Source organism: Sinohyriopsis cumingii, unplaced genomic scaffold (genome assembly GCF_028554795.1).
Source record: "Sinohyriopsis cumingii isolate HCF-2022 unplaced genomic scaffold, ASM2855479v2 utg000036l, whole genome shotgun sequence".
Lineage (NCBI taxonomy): Eukaryota > Metazoa > Mollusca > Bivalvia > Unionida > Unionidae > Sinohyriopsis > Sinohyriopsis cumingii.
Window position 1 is genome coordinate 672,564 of NW_028315863.1, and position 17,888 is coordinate 690,451.

At 36.4% G+C, this 17,888-nt stretch overlaps 1 protein-coding gene across 1 annotated transcript in view; it reads left to right on the forward strand.

The window, feature by feature from the left end:
- Window positions 1–269: 269 nt before the first annotated feature.
- The window catches only part of LOC149775012 (uncharacterized), a 28,045-nt gene continuing 10,426 nt past the window's right edge, over window positions 270–17,888 (forward strand). Inside the window, exon 1 of the mRNA XM_089944548.1 lies at window positions 270–1,110. Within this exon, the coding sequence (XP_089800674.1) occupies window positions 270–1,110 (841 nt within the window). The remainder of the gene's footprint in view (window positions 1,111–17,888) is intronic.

The following is a 17,888-nucleotide window of genomic DNA, read 5'->3' on the forward strand; positions in this document are numbered from 1 at the left end:
ATAGCCAATTTTTCCTATCTGTAACTCGGTAAATTTTTAGGTTATCTTCATTAATTGTAGCTAAAAATACCTAATTCGTTTTAAATACTTTGTGACATGAATTAGGTATTTTGTGGAGCGAACAATAATAGTAATAATACTACAAATAAAACGACTATTACGATAATGGTGCTGGTGGCTAAATTTACGATACTAGGACATTATTTTAGGTCAGAAATAGATATATAGTTGTGTACAAGTTTATTCTGCATTGGTTACTAAAAGTATATATGACTGTATTTTGTTTATTCCGCATCCTGATGTGTGTCACTCTTTTATCAATAGCCGGCCGTGAACCCGACTACAATGGCGTTGTGGTGATCGAAGACACGTTGCTGGTTATAGACGAGAATGAGGGGAATCTCCATCTTTACAGTTGTAATGGCGGTAAACTTCTGTCTAAATCACACAAACTGGAGTCCGATCCCATGGATGTCTGTCTTATTAGCAAGACGGAAGTCGCTGTGTGTCTGGGTTACAGCAGGAATATTGTAATCCTGTCATTTAAATCTGTAGATGACGTAAAACGGGTCAAAACATTAGATGTATGGACAGGATTTAGTGGATGTGATTCAGTGGCAAAATTGAATTCAGACAAACTCGTTGTTAGCGGTTGGAACTGGGACGGCATGTTGTGTTGGGACGTTGTATCGATTACAGATGGACGTCTTGACTCAACTCACAACATCTGTAAAGGGGACATTGGTAGTCGTACTCACTTGGCCATTAAAGAGAACACAATCTACATGTCGTGTCGGACTGGTGACTCCACAACTAGAGGTGTGTATGCATATGATATGTTTAATCCACACACACACAAGTTTCTGTATCAACACCAGGAATTAAAATATCCCGGGTCGATAATGGCTGACAAGGATTGTGTGTACGTGTGTGACAGGTACTCTAACATAATTCATCAGCTGACAGACTGCGGTCAACTAGTGACCATACACACAGTGTCATCAATGCCACATGGAATATTCTATGATGACCAGCATGGAGTTCTTTACACCACAAGCAGGGAAAGTAATGTGATTACTGTTTACAGACTGAAATATTCACATAAATCAGGTAATTACATTTTATTTTGTATCAGACGAAAAGGAAAACTACGTATGAGTTATAAATGTTTCAGTTACAAATTTATTATCAAGTCAAACAAGTTTTAAATATGTCAGCTAAAATAAAATACACAAATTAATTCAGAGTGGAAGAGCAGCAGAGGGCCAACCGGCTCTAATTGGTTCACTTGTATTTCGTCAAATTAAGCCTTCCTACAAAAACACAAAAAATCGTAAAAAAAAGTGCATATCAAGCATAAAACAACTTCGTTTACCGTTATCGCCGTTTTTTTTTTATCTTTGTATGCGCGATTGTCGGTGACATTTTGGAGGCATGCCCTCCCTGCCGCTTCCTGCGTCCCTTTTCGAAACCCAAGGTCTTTATCTATGTACGAAAAGGATCAACATTTGCGTGTCTGTTGTCATAAATTAAAAATTTAAGTTGACAATAATGACTAACATTGGAGAAGCACATTCCGCTGGATTAGCTCAAGAGCGACTAACGGCGATTAAGAAATATCTTCCCGTGAGAGATTCTGTAAAACAAAAACTTCAAGAACGTCAGCAAGCACAAGTTGAATTTGCAACAGGTGCAGAACAATTATTTAAACCTGTTACAACAGCTACTGAAAAAGCTGCGGTGGTCACTGAAAGAGCTTTATTGGGAGATATTAAGGATGAGGAGGAACGAAGAAAAGGTATTGTTCCAGTGCTAAAACAACCCGCTGAGCAGACTGAAAAAATTGCGAGAAGAACCAAACAAAAAAGATTTTACGAGAACTTCCAACTGATATAGCTGCAGCTCAACCTCCACCGGTCGGCGAAAAAATACTTAAAGGCATTGGACAAATTCGTACTGAAATCGGTGATATAAAAGATCGCACACCAGAAACAGAAACAGAACAATCCAGGGTTAAGGTTGATATAAAGGATAAATTTGTCGAAAAGGGTATTAAAACCATAAATGCGGTTCCAACCATAGATGGTTTAGCTGAGTTTGCCGCGCGAAGTTATGATCAACGAGGCAGAGTTTTAAAATCCGAATATGCCAATGATGCTATAGGTCGTGAAAATTGGTACAAGTGGATATTTCGTATATACTATGATGTTGATCAGGCTAGAAATAGTGATACTAGATATATTACATTTTCTAAAGCAATAGATAATTATTTTACACTACTACAACAATCTCCTCCCCAGCAAGAGGGAAAACAACAACCACAATCTCAAAAGGATGTTTCTGGTGCTACTGGCAGTGGTCTAGGTGGTGGTCTTACTTCTCCTAGCAATATCATCAATGACGTGCAACGGTTAGAAGTTCTCATAGGAGGAAAGCGAGCTGGGAATAACTCACCAGAAATAATTAATGAAGCAGCTGATATTTGTCAGCGATTATTTCAAGACGGTATCATGGATACTAGCATCTACCGAGAACTTATTGATGAACTTGTTGACAGCGATTAGATAGATAACTAATTAAATAAAATGATCGTACACAATTCTCATCGTAGACCAGTCATGGTCAGAGTTGTAAATTCACGAGTACCCGTATACAGGGTGACTTATGGAAAGTAATAAACGAAGCTGCAAATCAAAAGCTAGCAGCGCTGATAAATCAAGGGGCTGAACAAATAAACACAAGTCTGGTGGCGGAAAGCGGTCTTCGTTTTAGACGATAACTTTTATAATAAAGTGTTTAAACGTCAATCCGACACAGCATTCAACACAGACGAACCGGTTCTTAAAAATGAATCAGTGCGCGATTTTCAGTATTATTCTTATGACGCACGAAACCCAAATCAACGAGGACGAATTGAATTACAGGTTCAAGATACAAGTAGATATTTCTTGCCCGCTGAGGCTTTCATTGAAGTAGAAGGTGAAATTAAAAAAATAGATAACACAGACTACGCCGCGGGGGATACAATCGGTTTTGAAAATAACGGAATTATGGCCTTGTTTAGTAGCGCCATATATATGACTGACGGAAGGAATATCGAATCGATTCAGAATGATGTTGATGTTGCCACAACAATAATTGGTCTAGCGAGATATTCTGACGACTTTACAAGATCATCTGGTCCATCAATGATGTTTGCCAAGGACGCTTCTGATCATCCTAACAGTGATCAGTTCATTATTTGACGACCAAAAAATCGCGCCCACCTAATCCTGCTGATATCGACGTGGAAGACATGATCATTAATACTAGTCCCGGATTTAATTTAGGTTTCCATACGCGTAAATTAATGTTGAAAGGGGATAGTAGAACATTTTCTTGTGCGATTCCGCTGTCGCATATCTTTGGATTTTGCAGAGATGTCAGAACGGTAATTTTTCGGAACAAAACATACGGTTGTGCTTGTTAGAAAAAATGATGACAATGATGCTTTATGGAGACCTGCTGGTGACGCTGTTAAAGTATTAATAACAAAACTATCACTGTGGATGCAGGTAATGACTCCGGCAATTACTTAAGAACCACGTCTGCTTTCTTTTATGGATCAAGGTGGTAAATTATTGTTATCGTGGCTTACAACAACCACAGATAGTATTCAAAGTAATAATAATGGTTTATTTACATGACATATAGCATCACAGCAGGGGGTTTCCGCGCCGCGACATATTTTTATTGCTCTTCAGGATGCTACACGAATAAACTCACAAACACGGAGTCATATGATATTTGACAAACTCGGTGTCTCAGAAATTTCCTTAAAAATAAACGGACATCAAGAACCATCTGAGAACATACTGATAATTTGATTTTGATAATAATCATGTTGCACGTGCATGTCAACGCTTGACGAAATATCTAGCGCGTGATATAAATATTGATACTGGTTTGCAAATATCACAATTGGATTTTATATCTCATTATCCAATCTATTACTTTTCACTAGAACTTCTTGATTTAACTAGACAGTCTCTCGTTCATATTCACTTTCGGGCCAATGTAACAAGAGCAGCTATAGCTAATTACAGCGCAATTTCTGTTATACTCAGCGATAAAGCAATGTTACTTGAAGGTGCTGGCGGCCGAATGAGATTCGTTGATGCACCAGTAGAAAGCATGTAATATTTTCCGAAGACAAGTAGAAAATTAGATCAATCTCATATTAAATAAAATGTCATACAGTCACGTTAATGTCACTCTGACTCCTGGTCAGGCAAAACAATTATAATCGAAAAACGCGAGTGCATGTGGTGCAACGATAACACTTAAAAACGATCAAATCGCTAATGGTGGTCCAAACAAGTTATCGCTGACTAAAACCCAACTAAAACATTTCAATAAAGCGAAGCAAGCGAAAACTGGAACTCAACTTGATTTCGCTCCAAAAGCCATCAAGGATATGGTTAAAACCGGTGGTATATTTCCTCTTCTCGCAGCAATACCAGCACTGATAGCTGCTGCCGCCCCAGCTGTAGCTAAGGCCGCCGCGTTAGGAGCTGTTGGAACCGCTGCTGAAATGGCATTAAAGAAAGCCACAGGGAAAGGATACAAAAAAAGGACGCGGGTTAAGACTTCCAGGAACTCCACTATCATGGTACCAAAACGGTTCTAGATTTTCTAACCATGTCAAATTTTGATTTACTCGATGCCGCTAAACAATTAAATATAAAAAATTTCAGAGGCGTCTTCATGCGAGATCAATTACCAGCAAAACCGAATAATCCAGAAACCGGAATTATTAATCTCGATAACAGTAACGGTTCAGGAACTCATTAGGTTGCTTACGCGATACATCCACGTGGAATTATCTATTTTGATTCGTATGGGTTAGCGCCGCCAGTTGAATTTCTCAAATATACAAAAGACATTCCATCAAAAGTTTCATTTCCAAGTACATGACTTCATTTCTAGGTATTTACTTCCTTGACTTCACTGGTAACTTCGTTACTCATACAAATTGTCTTACAAGTATTAAATTTATCACCTTTCTTGTTTCATATTCTTGGGCTAATTCCAACCTATTTTTTTTCAATTGCACGAGACAACGAAACAAATTCATATATTTGTGCTTCTTCTACTGTAACCAGCGATTTATATAATTTCTGGATCATCTTTATAAATCTCTACTGAGCAGGCAAAATATAGTATTTCAAAATCAGACATGATTTTTTCATGATTTAGTTCATCAGATATATTAAATCCGCGCTCTTCTAATTTTTTAATAGCAACAATCACATCAATTATATTTTCGTAATTCATTTATATAATATATATTTAAAAGAAAAAGAAATAAACAGTGACATGATGAGCAGTTATCAATGGGCACCTGCACTGACCTATGTGTTTCCACGGGGTCCTTTCAGACTTTTTCAAGATTTTATCTTGGAGATTTTTTATCTCAGAGATTTTTTTATGTCAGTCTTACAGAGACCTTTCTTGTGGCTTCTCGGCAATCCCCGTGATCGTATCTTTTTGGTCGCATTCTTTCTCAATGTTTTATTTTTACCCATATGACTTACAGCTTACATCCGCCACTACTTTGGGGGGCTCCACACAACGAAATGTTAAAGCTGTCTGTTGTACATACCCCCAAGATCAAAATCCCAGGGGTGAAAAACACAACCCCACGATTCGACGTGGATTAGTTATGTACACGAGGGCCCTGCTGGAGGCTCCCAATTTTATTATAAAGCCCCTAAATTGGGACCGTCGACAGTATGTCCGTGACGAGACTCGAACCGCTGGCATTTGATAGAGTCGGGACGAGAGTCAAACGCTTTACAACTGATCCACGGATTTGTCTAATAATACAGGATTTAAAAATTACAGTTAACAAGTTCTGAACTGGATTTTAAATATTACTGCTAAATTTAAGTTCTGAACTGGATTTTAAACATTACTGCTAAATTTAAGTTCTGAACTGGTTTTGTGAAAAATAACACTTACCTGTACTGACAATATCAGACGCGGAAGTGTTAATGCGAAAATAGACTGTGGCGCAGAAGTGTATACATTTAGCTGTAAAAAAAACAACTGTGTACAGTTCTGTCGCGCTGGATAAATTTAACCGTAATGACATATAATGCACAATCTCAAGGAGTGTTGCAAATCTCCCTAACAAAGTCACCTTGACGAAATCACCTTGACAAAGTCAAGGGGAGATAATTGTATCATTGACTTTTACACAGTCGCTGTAGAGTTATCTCCGTTATCTGCATCTACATAAGAAATATATGATCCAGCTTTCAAACTTGTATGAAAACGATGATTTGATTACATTTTCTGCAACACGTTGGACCGAACGCGGGTTAATACCGAAATACTTGCCAGCCACGGCCATTGACTGAAATATTTTCTCTTCACGGGTACTTATATTGAAAGATTTGACAGCTTTCCTTGCAGCGCTCTTAAATTTACCGGTACTACCTCGTGCAGAATTCTCGCCCGGCGTGATGGCTTGTAGATTAGATAATTTATTATTAAGTGTTTGCCCATCAATGTGATCGATCACAAGACCGTCTTTGATCTTCCCAAAGAAACATTCAAATGCCAATCTGTGATTGAGATAACATTCCCCTCCAGCAGTAAACCTTAGATGACCAGCTTTAGTAACAACACCAACTGGTTTTTTCAACCTGCAATGTCTGACTATTCCCTCACGATTCGCTTCGTAATTCTTGACGATGGGGTGTGGGACAAATTCTTGATTCATTTTATATAATAATGTATTTGTCTAATTTATAATTTGCCTGAAAACTTAGTTATATAATCGCGCTCACATTTTAGCGCATCATTGTTAATTTTTTTGTTATAATATCTTTTAAGTTCCCGGTATCTTTTTCCCCCGCAGCTTGTACATAACTGTATTTTACTCCTGACCCCAACACCACATCGCAGACACGGTATTTGTCCTAAACTCCCCTTTCGGATTCTTTGGGAATGTTCCCCGCAGAATTCTTTTCTGCAGGATTTATTACAGGCGGTTATAGATCCAAGTTTAAACCACTTACACTGATTTAAATGTTTGTCTTAAATATAATATGGAGGAGTTTGAAAGATTATCTACAATCAAGCCCTGGAAAGCTTCTAGAGTTGATCTTGACAGACTAACCCCTGACTCGCGGAGACGAGCCCTGGCTGATCTGTTTGATATTATCAGGAATGCCAAAAAGGAATTTCGTAATGATAGAGCATCTCACGTATGGTCCACTTTCAAAATTATACGCGACGTTGACGAAGTCAGCATTGACGAAGTCATTGATGCTGTAATGAATGACGCACAAGCGAAAACGACTATCGATTATCTCCCCCTTGATAATCAGAAATATCATTTCAGAATAAAGTTTATTGTGAGTTCGGATGATGATCGGTGGATTATCCTTGACAAACGTGACCCTGTCCTTGCTAATGGAAAAACCGCTTTGTTAAGTAAAGATTCCAAACCAGGAATGTTAACTGGGATTGATAAACCATATTACGCTCGAGCGTATCCTGTAACAGCGGTCATTTATGGAATCTATCCGATAAAAAAACCAAATATCAATAAACTTGCCCCAATGAGATTCTCAAAGCTGAATTGTGTAGCCGAGCGAGTAATGGAACATTTCAAAAACGCAAAACGTGGAAACGGTTTAACAGATCTGCGACGTGAAAAAATAAACAAATGGGCTGAATCGGTTAAGGATGCAGGAGCGTCAATAAACGATGTCGCTGAATTATCAAGTAAATTAAAGTTTCCAATGATAGTAAAAACATTAACCGGAGAGGTATTATATGAATTAGCGAATAAGTCAATGGGAGCGCCTATTGAAATTATTGACCATAACGCTCACGCTTGGACTAAGGCAGTAACAATGTTTCCACGAGATCGTGTTGTAAAATATTATTCGTCGGAATGGAACCTTGCCCGTGGAATGTTTGATGTTATCAGTCAAATAAGTAAAAACGAAGCAGTGTCAGTGTGGTTATTTAAAAGTTCCGAAGATGGTGAGTATGATCAATTTGTAAGACCTAACGGCGAATTATACCGGACGGAATCTCTGCATGAAGAAATGAAAAAACTCGCAGAAAAATATTCAAAAAACACTGATCAGTTATTAACTAATTGTTGTACAGTTCCATTAGTTGCTGCCCACGCCGCCAGAGAAGTAAATTAGTGGTCGCCGACACGCGCTGAGTTCCTTGAAGATGTTCAGTTAAGTTGTATCGAATACGGACACGGCGGTTTGTGGAATACTAAATATGACTACAACGATATGATATCAGTGGACATGACTGCATGTTATCCTGGAAGCTTTCTCGGGATGGGCCAATGTAATAAATATTTTGTGAGATTTGGCCATCCTGGACATGAGATGACCCGAGTATCAATTAATGGTCCTTTGCCTGATTTTTACCTGACAGGATTTGCTCGCGTAACGTCGTTTGAACTCGCTAAAGGTCTTCATCCGTGTTGTTATGTTTGGTTTGGTAGAAACTTCTCGGAGAAACTTTGGGCACCAATAGTGTTATTACGATATATGCTTGACAGCCGAATACTGATATCGTTGACGGTCAGTGAAGCGATTATATCATATCGGAAACAGATTGAGGTTTGGTTACCAACACGGGATAATATCATTCGCGAAAAAGTCATCGAAGAATATAAACGAGATTATCCAAATACTCCTGCTGATGTCATTATTAATAACGCTCCTAATATTCTTAAGATTAAACTCAGCACAGTGAAGACGCAGCAAAATATCTAGGCAGAAGAATAATCGGTAAATTTACTCAAGGTGGTGCGTATGATCATAAACGACATCACTCCCGATTGATTATCGACGACGCTGAAATAAAATTTATAATTGCTGATGCAGCTGAGAAAAATATACTTGTAAATCGGAAAGGCGCATACTTGTTGTCTGACGGAACACGGTTGGGCACAGTTGTTAGTGACATCAGTGGTGAGTCACCTCAGTACACACATCTAAGATCTTCGATGCTGGCTTATGTTTCTATAAATTTGCTATCAATGATAAATCGATTTCCTGATACTGCAGTTAGAGTTGCAAGGGATTCATGTTATATCGATATTCAGAATTACTGGCTCGTTTTACAAGCAATGATGAATTATGGAGTTCATGGAGAATAAAAAATGAAATGTTACATTATTATTGTGAATCCGCTGATGTCGAGATCAAAGATAATTATCATTATGGATCAATATCGGAAATGTCGTTGGCACCGTCTGTGTATGATCCAGTATGCAGACATAAGACTGTTTATTTGAACGGACCGGGTGAATCTGGTAAGACAACTCGAGCAATATAATTATTTCGAAATTCAGATTTAATTGTGCTAACACCAACACACAGACTCGCCAGGGAGATGAAACAACGAGGAGTCAATTCTTGTACTTAACACAGCTTTTTCAAATACAGCGGTGGTGTGTGGACTCCAGATCGAATGGGAGAGAAATATATTCCGCGGAATATTGTTTGGGATGAAATAGGCACTGTGTCATTAGATATATTAAAAATATTTCTTGATTGGCTGCTAACAAAAAATACTGCAGTGGTTATGTGTGGTGATCACGATCAGCCACCTCCGTTTGTTGGACCATCTCCGCATTTGTTGTTAAACGATTTTGTTGATTGTTATGAAGAAGTGTCTGATGATTACAGATCTCTTGATGCAACGTTGAAGGAATTTAAAACATTAATCAGACTACAACCGAATAAATTTCAATGTGAAATTATGCGCAAGGTGATTTCAGAGACTTCAATGAGCGACTTTCTGCAAACGTGGAAACCAAATGATTTGATGGTGGCAAGTAGAAAGATAGAGACACACTTCAACAAAGGTTGCTTCAGTTACAGCGGGAGAAGTTTCCAGTGTTGCCAGTGCCGTTGTGTTATAGACCAACTGATACACGGTTGCAGAATATCTACGTTGATATTCCTGGGAAAACAGAGAAACAGAATTTAGTATTAAATGATTTTGTCACAGGTGATGTTAATGTTGTTGAAGATGCACTAAAAATGAACAAATCCCCGTGGACGCTAGGATACGCAATGACGATTCATTCATCTCAAGGACTAACTATTTCTGATACAGTTGTTTGGATCGTTGATGATCGCATCGAGTGGTCAAACTTAGTTTATTTACCAGTGTCCAGAGTCAGAAGAATATCTCAGCTGCGGAGAATTGTTTAGGACGAGTCAATGGCTGATGAAATTAATAATGAAAACAACAGTGATATAATAAGAAAAAAAATTAGCCGGTTACAAACAGAATGACAAAAAAAAAATATTCCAGAATTTGACCTCGATGTTGAATTTATCATGACCCTGAAGCAACAGCAGAATAATCACTGTGCGAGCTGTAATTGTATTATGTTGTGGCAGTATTCGAGTACTAATCCAAGACAATTCACCGTAGATAGAAAAGATAATAATCGCGGTCACACACGAGAAAATGTGATGCTGACATGTTTTAAGTGTAATCGACTTCGTGGTGCTGGCACCCTTGGTGCTAGTTAAGTGATCTGGGCGGTAATTGTGTATCTTCGGGAATTACTTGTAATTGTTCACGTGTGAATCCACGTTGAGGAGCAGTTGAATCCAGCCTGTAGATTTCTGGTCTACCAGTGGATATAGTTATGTTAGATATCTTGTGTGTGGTGATGTTCTTTTTTTACCACCTTCAAGTTCACCTGGTTCATATAAATATCTCACAGTGACATTGTCCAGTATTGGTTGTGCTGAAAAATCACGTCGTACGGGTATATTTTTTTTGGGGGGTAATTGCATTAATAGGTTTCATGTTGGTTGTTCGAATTATTTCATTATTTAATGCAGTTATCATGCTTGGTAATCTTGCAACCCATTCGCGAGATCTTATGTCCTGAACGAATTCCTTCGCGTATTGATATCCAAATAACCGCTCAGCAAGTGTTCGATTAAATCGTTCAAAAATTGCCTGATCACGATGAATCTCAGTATGCCCTCTTCTGATGTTGACATTATGTTGCTTCATCAGCGATGATACTAGACCCTGAAATTCTTTGCCAGGATCAACTTGTAAGAGATGTGGCCATCGCAGCCCACCCCGTTGATAAATTCGGTCAAAAGCAGAAGCAACCTGAGACGCTGTTTTAGTCATTAACGGTTCTGCTTCTTTATATCGACTTGCAATATCAACGACAGTTAACGCGTATTTATATGTTCGAAGACGAACCGTATCATGTGGAAGAAATAATATATCAGCTTGGTGAACTTCATTAGGGACACTAACATCAAAATGTGCAAAATTAATTTTCTTAGGACGCGGTAGATAAATTTGCCATATTGCCTGTTTGGATAACCAATTCTTAGCAGTATCACGTGTGACTTTTGCTGCACTGGCAAGTTTTCTAATTGCTGCGCTACCCCTCCAGTATCCTCTTGGGGAATAATAAATCGACTCCATTATAATTAATTACCAGCACCTAATACAAGCTTAGATTTCATCGCAGATTTTATTAACCAACTAGCTAACCTTTCCTTGAAAGATTTATCAGTGATGGAATTTAGCGCGAGAATTAATTTCACATCCGCGAGATGTCGCTGTTGCAAATCCTTACTTCGGTAAGCTACATCATGAACATGACATGCTTTATCTATATCATTTATTGGTTCTTCTGCAGGTTTTGGTCGCTCTTGGTTATCAAATCTGATATCAAGTCGGGTCCCAGGACCACAATAATTATATCATGGAAGATGTTTTCCTCCTGGATATTTCGCCCACGGAGCTCCGGGTAGTTTTCCTAACTTGGCTGCGATATCACCTCCTTTATTTTTACTTGGAGCTGACTTTGGTTTTGACTTTGGCGCTGACTTTGGTTTTGGCGCTGACTTTGGATTTGGCGCTGGCTGTGTTGACTTGCCACCTGACGACGTCAGGGAAATAAATTTAAATTTCTTTGTACCGCATCGTTCACACTTACCCGTAACCGCAGATCTATTATTTTTTGTTGTAATGGTTGTTAGATCACTTGTTGGAGTGCGCGCCCTGCATTTCACACAATATAAATCCATATTTATTTATATATTACTTTAATGGAAATCACCGACTTTTCTGCAACAAGGAAACGAGAACCAGTTAAGCATCACGCAGCGCTACCAAATTCTGTTCGTATGATTATAATTGGACTATCTGGGAGCGGTAAGACACAGTTGTTACTTAATTTAATAATGAAGTGGATAAAGTGGGACAAGTTGAATTTGGTAGCTCCATCTGTGGACGATCAACGATGCTACGAAGTGTTAAAAGATTTTAATGAAAGTGCAAAATCGTTAAATGAAAACGATGATGATGTTGTTGAATTTATAACTGACATTAATGAGGAGCCAAGTATTGATGATATTGATGGATTTATTAATAATTTAGTCGTGTATGATGATGTGATGTTGGATAAACTATCAAATCCTGCCAGGATATTTTCCAGAGGCAGGCACAAAAACACAGATGTGATTTATGTAACCCAAAGATACACCCAAATACCAAAAGTGATCAGAGATAACTGTAATATTCTTGCTGTGTTTAACGGAGTTGATACACACACGTTACGAAATATTCATCAGACTTGGTGCAGTGGCGATATGGATATAGATAAGTTTAGAAATTTATTTAGTCAGGCTCAGTCAAAACCGCACGGATTTATAACAATAAATTTACATGAATCTCGAACACGGTATCGAGTCGGGTTAGATACAATTTTTGGATAATAGCAGCAAGTAGGGCATGCCTCCAAATTGTCACCGACAATAGAGCATACTTTCCTTTTTGCGACAAGGAAAAAACAATATACCGGCGATAACGGTAAACTAAGTTGTTTTACGCTAGATACGCACTTTTTTTACGATTTTTTGTGTTTTTGTAGGAAGGCTTAATTTGCCGAAATACAGCTGAACCAATTAAAGCCGGTTGGCCCTCTCTGCTGCTGGAAGAAAAATTGAAATTTTAATTTCTGTGTATATAGTCATGTATTGACTTTAAATAGTATTTGTTTAATTTTAAAATTTAATACTGATGTATTTTAAAATTTCACACTAATGTAGTTGTACCCAAGTCCTTTCATTACCGATTGTTAATTGATTTATGTATTAGTTGTCATCAGAAAACTTTGACACGAAATTTGTCATTTGTGATGGACTTTCACAATGGCGGCTGACTACAAAACTTAGGTAAGTGTAGCGTGATACACTTTTTCCTAGTAGGCGGGGCTTTCATAGTGACGTCATAGCACGCGACATTCCTCAATCCAGTTTACACTACAGGTGCTCGAATCGAGCTTGATGTTAAGAAAAAAAGAATCATCTAAAGGAAAAAATCATACAGAGTGACAAAAATACCTTAGATTACCCCGATGACCCGTTCTGACATAGGACCCTCTCTATCATAATATATAAGAGAGAAGGTACGGAACTTCCAAATGCTTCGCTCCACCCATGACCCTCAATTTCCTTCTGCTATTTCCGTCTTTAAAGGCACACGACCATATTATATGGCTTGTTTTAATTCTGAGATATTTTTCCATCCATCAAGCCATCATTTAGGTATTTTTGTCACTCTGTATGATTTTTTCCTTTAGATGATTCTTTTTTTTTAAAATCAAGCTCGCGTCGAGCACCTGTGGTTTACACTAGATCACACCACTTAATTCGTAGAGTCAAAAGCTGTCAGGAAATTTTTAAAACTGATTTTTGTGCATCACACCTCGATTGTCACCATCTTCAAATTTCTACGTTATTTATTATTTCTTAGACCGGTTTAATAATGATACTACAAGAGATATTTACCGAGGAACAATCACAATAAATTGCATAATCAACGTGTAAAAATATGTGTAATCAAACAAAAAACAAATTATATGATAGTAAGCCAAACCTTGGACAGGCATTTGTATATACTTCAGCTAGACATCGGTACAAAATTTATTATCAAATTATTTATTAACATAGCTTTGGGACTTAAACCAGACATACTGGTTAGATACCAATTCTCCCCGCATACCAATTGTCGCCATAGTAATAATAACTCGTAACCGCACACGAAGATTTCGTTCCTATTTAGAAAATAAGAAGATTGAATTAATCCGACAAGCTCGGGAAAAAAATAAACATTCGGTAAATCCATTTAGTAAAGAAAATAACCAAAATCCCCACTTTGTCCCCTTACTCCTCCATTTACTGACATGGGGAGTCACGTGGTACAATTAGCATACATGGGTCAACAATAACTATGTCATAAAACAATACCTTAATGTAGGCTCCCGCTTTCATAGCAGACGCTGTAAAGGAGAATTACAACATTTCCAAAATAAAGCATCCTCAATTAAGAAGTAGACATTAATGTAACCTTTACATGTTACATAATGTGTTAAAAAGTCCCGGTTTGTTCAACCGGTGATTAAGTAAAATTTCATGCATTCCTATCATAAATCATAACTGGTAAATAATATTAATTTGAATTACAAAGCAACACAAATTAAAAATTAATTAATCAGAAATAACGAAATTTTCTTTTAATGAAAGAAAAAATATAATCCAATAACCATGTGTGAGAAGATCATTAATTTTCAACATGTGGCGATAAATGGTACTGTCTCTCCCGTAAAGTTCAGAGGTATAATAGCAACTCATTTCTGGCGATCAGCCTAGAGCGATCAGCCTTAGCTAGATTTGTCTCGCGAGTTCTCGTTTTGGCTGAGGGACCGATCATTCTAGCTTAGTAATCTGCATAGATAAGAAGCTTCTTTTGAGATAACTAATATACACAATGCACCGGCGAACGTACTAAGGAAACGGAAGTATAATAAGAAGAAGAATGCATTTGTAACAATGAGTAAACAATTATTTACAACTATCCCAACATGATACAACAAGAAACATATACTGAATTACCACTTAACATTACTTTTTTTCTTGTAACGTTACATCAGTATCACTATGTATCATGATATCACTTTCTTTCTTTAAATTTAATTAGTAAACTAAAATAATTATATGACATTAATAATTAATATGCAGACATATATCAAGAATCAAGTTAAAAATTATTTGCAATCAACTTGAAATTAAATATTTACATTCATTTAAACATGCACAATTTTAATAATTTTAAATTGTAGACTGATATAAAATAAGTTGACTTACTTGTGTGCGATTTGTCTCACAAGATAACATTCAATGATAACAAAAGAGTAAGTATTAACATTGCATTACTCATTAAAAAGTCCTAAAGCAATATTTATTATTTTGTACATGATGAGGTTACTGTACTTAAAAGGTTGCATGAAGAAACAACATGGGAATTTCATAAGGTGCACACATGTAACATGTCTAATTAATATGAGTGAAGACATTTATATAATCTTTATTATCACTTGTTTATAAATAAAATTATCATGCTTTAAACATGAAACAATTATTCCTCTTTTTAATCCACTTTAATTGAATTTGTTTGCTTTTGATGTCAGGACAAGTAGGATTAATTATGAAATATATAACTAAAATCACTGGTTATGAATAAATACCCATAACGTATTTGTAGTATAAATTATATATTTTTTTAATGAAATTCTGTTATTATTAATTAATTAATTAATTAATTAATTAATTAATTAATTAATTAATTAATTAACTAAAACATATGAGATTAGTTAGGATTGGATTAATTAAATCTAGAATGAATTGCCCACTGAACTTAGACACAAAGTCACTGTGATCCCATTCAAGAGTGCTCTTAAAACTCACTTGTTTCGACTGCAAGAACGAACTTAAAGACCTAATAATGTTTCCTACTTTAAATATTCTCAGCATGGTTTTTTAATATTTTCTAATTTCACAGTGTTTGTTTTTGTGATCATATCATTATATGTTTTTTATCTTATAGTTGTTGTCTAATGTTGTAAAGCGCTTACAGCTTCTAAAGATTATGCGCTATACAAAGTCCTCATTATTATTATTATTATTATTATTATTATTATTATTATTATTACTGAATATAATCACTTGGGATAATGGAGAAATTCAGTCATTAAATATTCATTTATACAAATATGCAAATGAATTTGGTTGAAACTTTTGTTTTAATTGGACATTGTGGTTTTTCAAAAATAACGTTGACATTGAGACTTGTGCATCTAGAAATTTAGTATTATGTTATCAGACCGGTAGTGTATATACTTTAACCGTTACTAATAATTCCATTGTAGGTTTCATTTCAACGCTGGTTATTACATTTTATTTTGTTTACTGTTACAATTTTTAAAGTACTATTTGAAATTAGACCGTCATTGGTGGCGTTATCAATTTTCGTGGATTGGTTGAATTGCAAGGTTATTTCGCTAGTAGTTTTATTATAATTATTATATATTATTATAACCGTATCTATGAATTCTTTGTATGTTTATATTTTTTAATAGACACGTTTTTAAATTAGAATTGAAATTAAACGATACATCATTATACGCCTCATACCCATTTATTACCGTTATCAGTTTTCGTGGTTTATTAATAAGATCGCATTATTTTATCTGCACGGCAGTACTCGTAATAGTATCTATACTGACACCGTTCCTAAGATATAAGTTACATTTTATTTGGGTGCTAGCAATTACATTTCTTTCCGATTAATCCACTTTAATTTTATTACCGTTATTAGTTTTCGAGGACTGGTATAAAAAAAGAAGTCATTGAAAAACTCGCAGGGGCTCGTATCATTACTTACAATTGACCTGTCATACATGTGCTATATAGTAGTTATTATATAGTACATTAGTCCGAATTTCCTCTAACCATTGCCACCCCATTTTTGATATTTGGACAATTATATTGGAGTGTAAGGTCCCTACACCCCATCATAAATATCCAAATATCAAAAATGGGGTGACTAGGGTCAGAGTTAATTCTGACTAATAGTACATGTATGACAGGTCAGTTGTAAGCAGCGATACGACCCCCTGTGGAAAAACCAATATGGTGTGGCCTAGCTTCCGACGATATTGGTTCTATGGTATCTCGATATTTGAACTTTTCGGTAGGTATTTATTTCATCTATTGCACCACATAGCATGTACTTATATATACTACGTGACCATAGCCTAGGTTACTAGTTCTGCATCACCAGTTTATTTTGGAAAAATGTCAGGATTGCTGACGAGTACACTATTTTATAAATACATCCATGAATTTTATTGTTTCTAAATGATATCCTTAACCTATGTTTTTAGATAGAATCAAAATCTTCTTAAAATTGATATCACTGTAACAAATTGTTTAGCCAGTTTGTTGTCTGATAATGTCCAATGATGTTATGCAAGAGTTAGATCACTTGATTACTGTGATGGTCAAGGACTAGGAGATCGAATCTATGGTAGCATATAAAAGTCAAAATGTGAACCACGTTATTGTCGTATTTTGGTGGCTTTCGCAGTTAACAGGTGTTGACTTGAAAGCTGCATTGTACACGATTTATTACTTTTCACTGGAACACCGGTTGTTGTTCAAACAGTCTTTGGTTGATATGTACTTTCATGCTCATGTTGAATGTTCGTTCTCAGCAACAATCCCAGAGCAACTCCAATCATCATGGGTGGTTATTTGCAAATGCATTTCTTTAATTCTTTTTTATAAGTTTATGTTGCTGTATGGCACAGGTGGCATAATGAGTGCCATATAATTAGCATCCATATATATGCGATATCCCCTTTCATAACTTAGGATTGTACATAACATCTGTTTATTGTTTGTTTCCCACAGTTATCTGATTTATAGTGGAAAATAAGTTCATTTTGATACAAACAA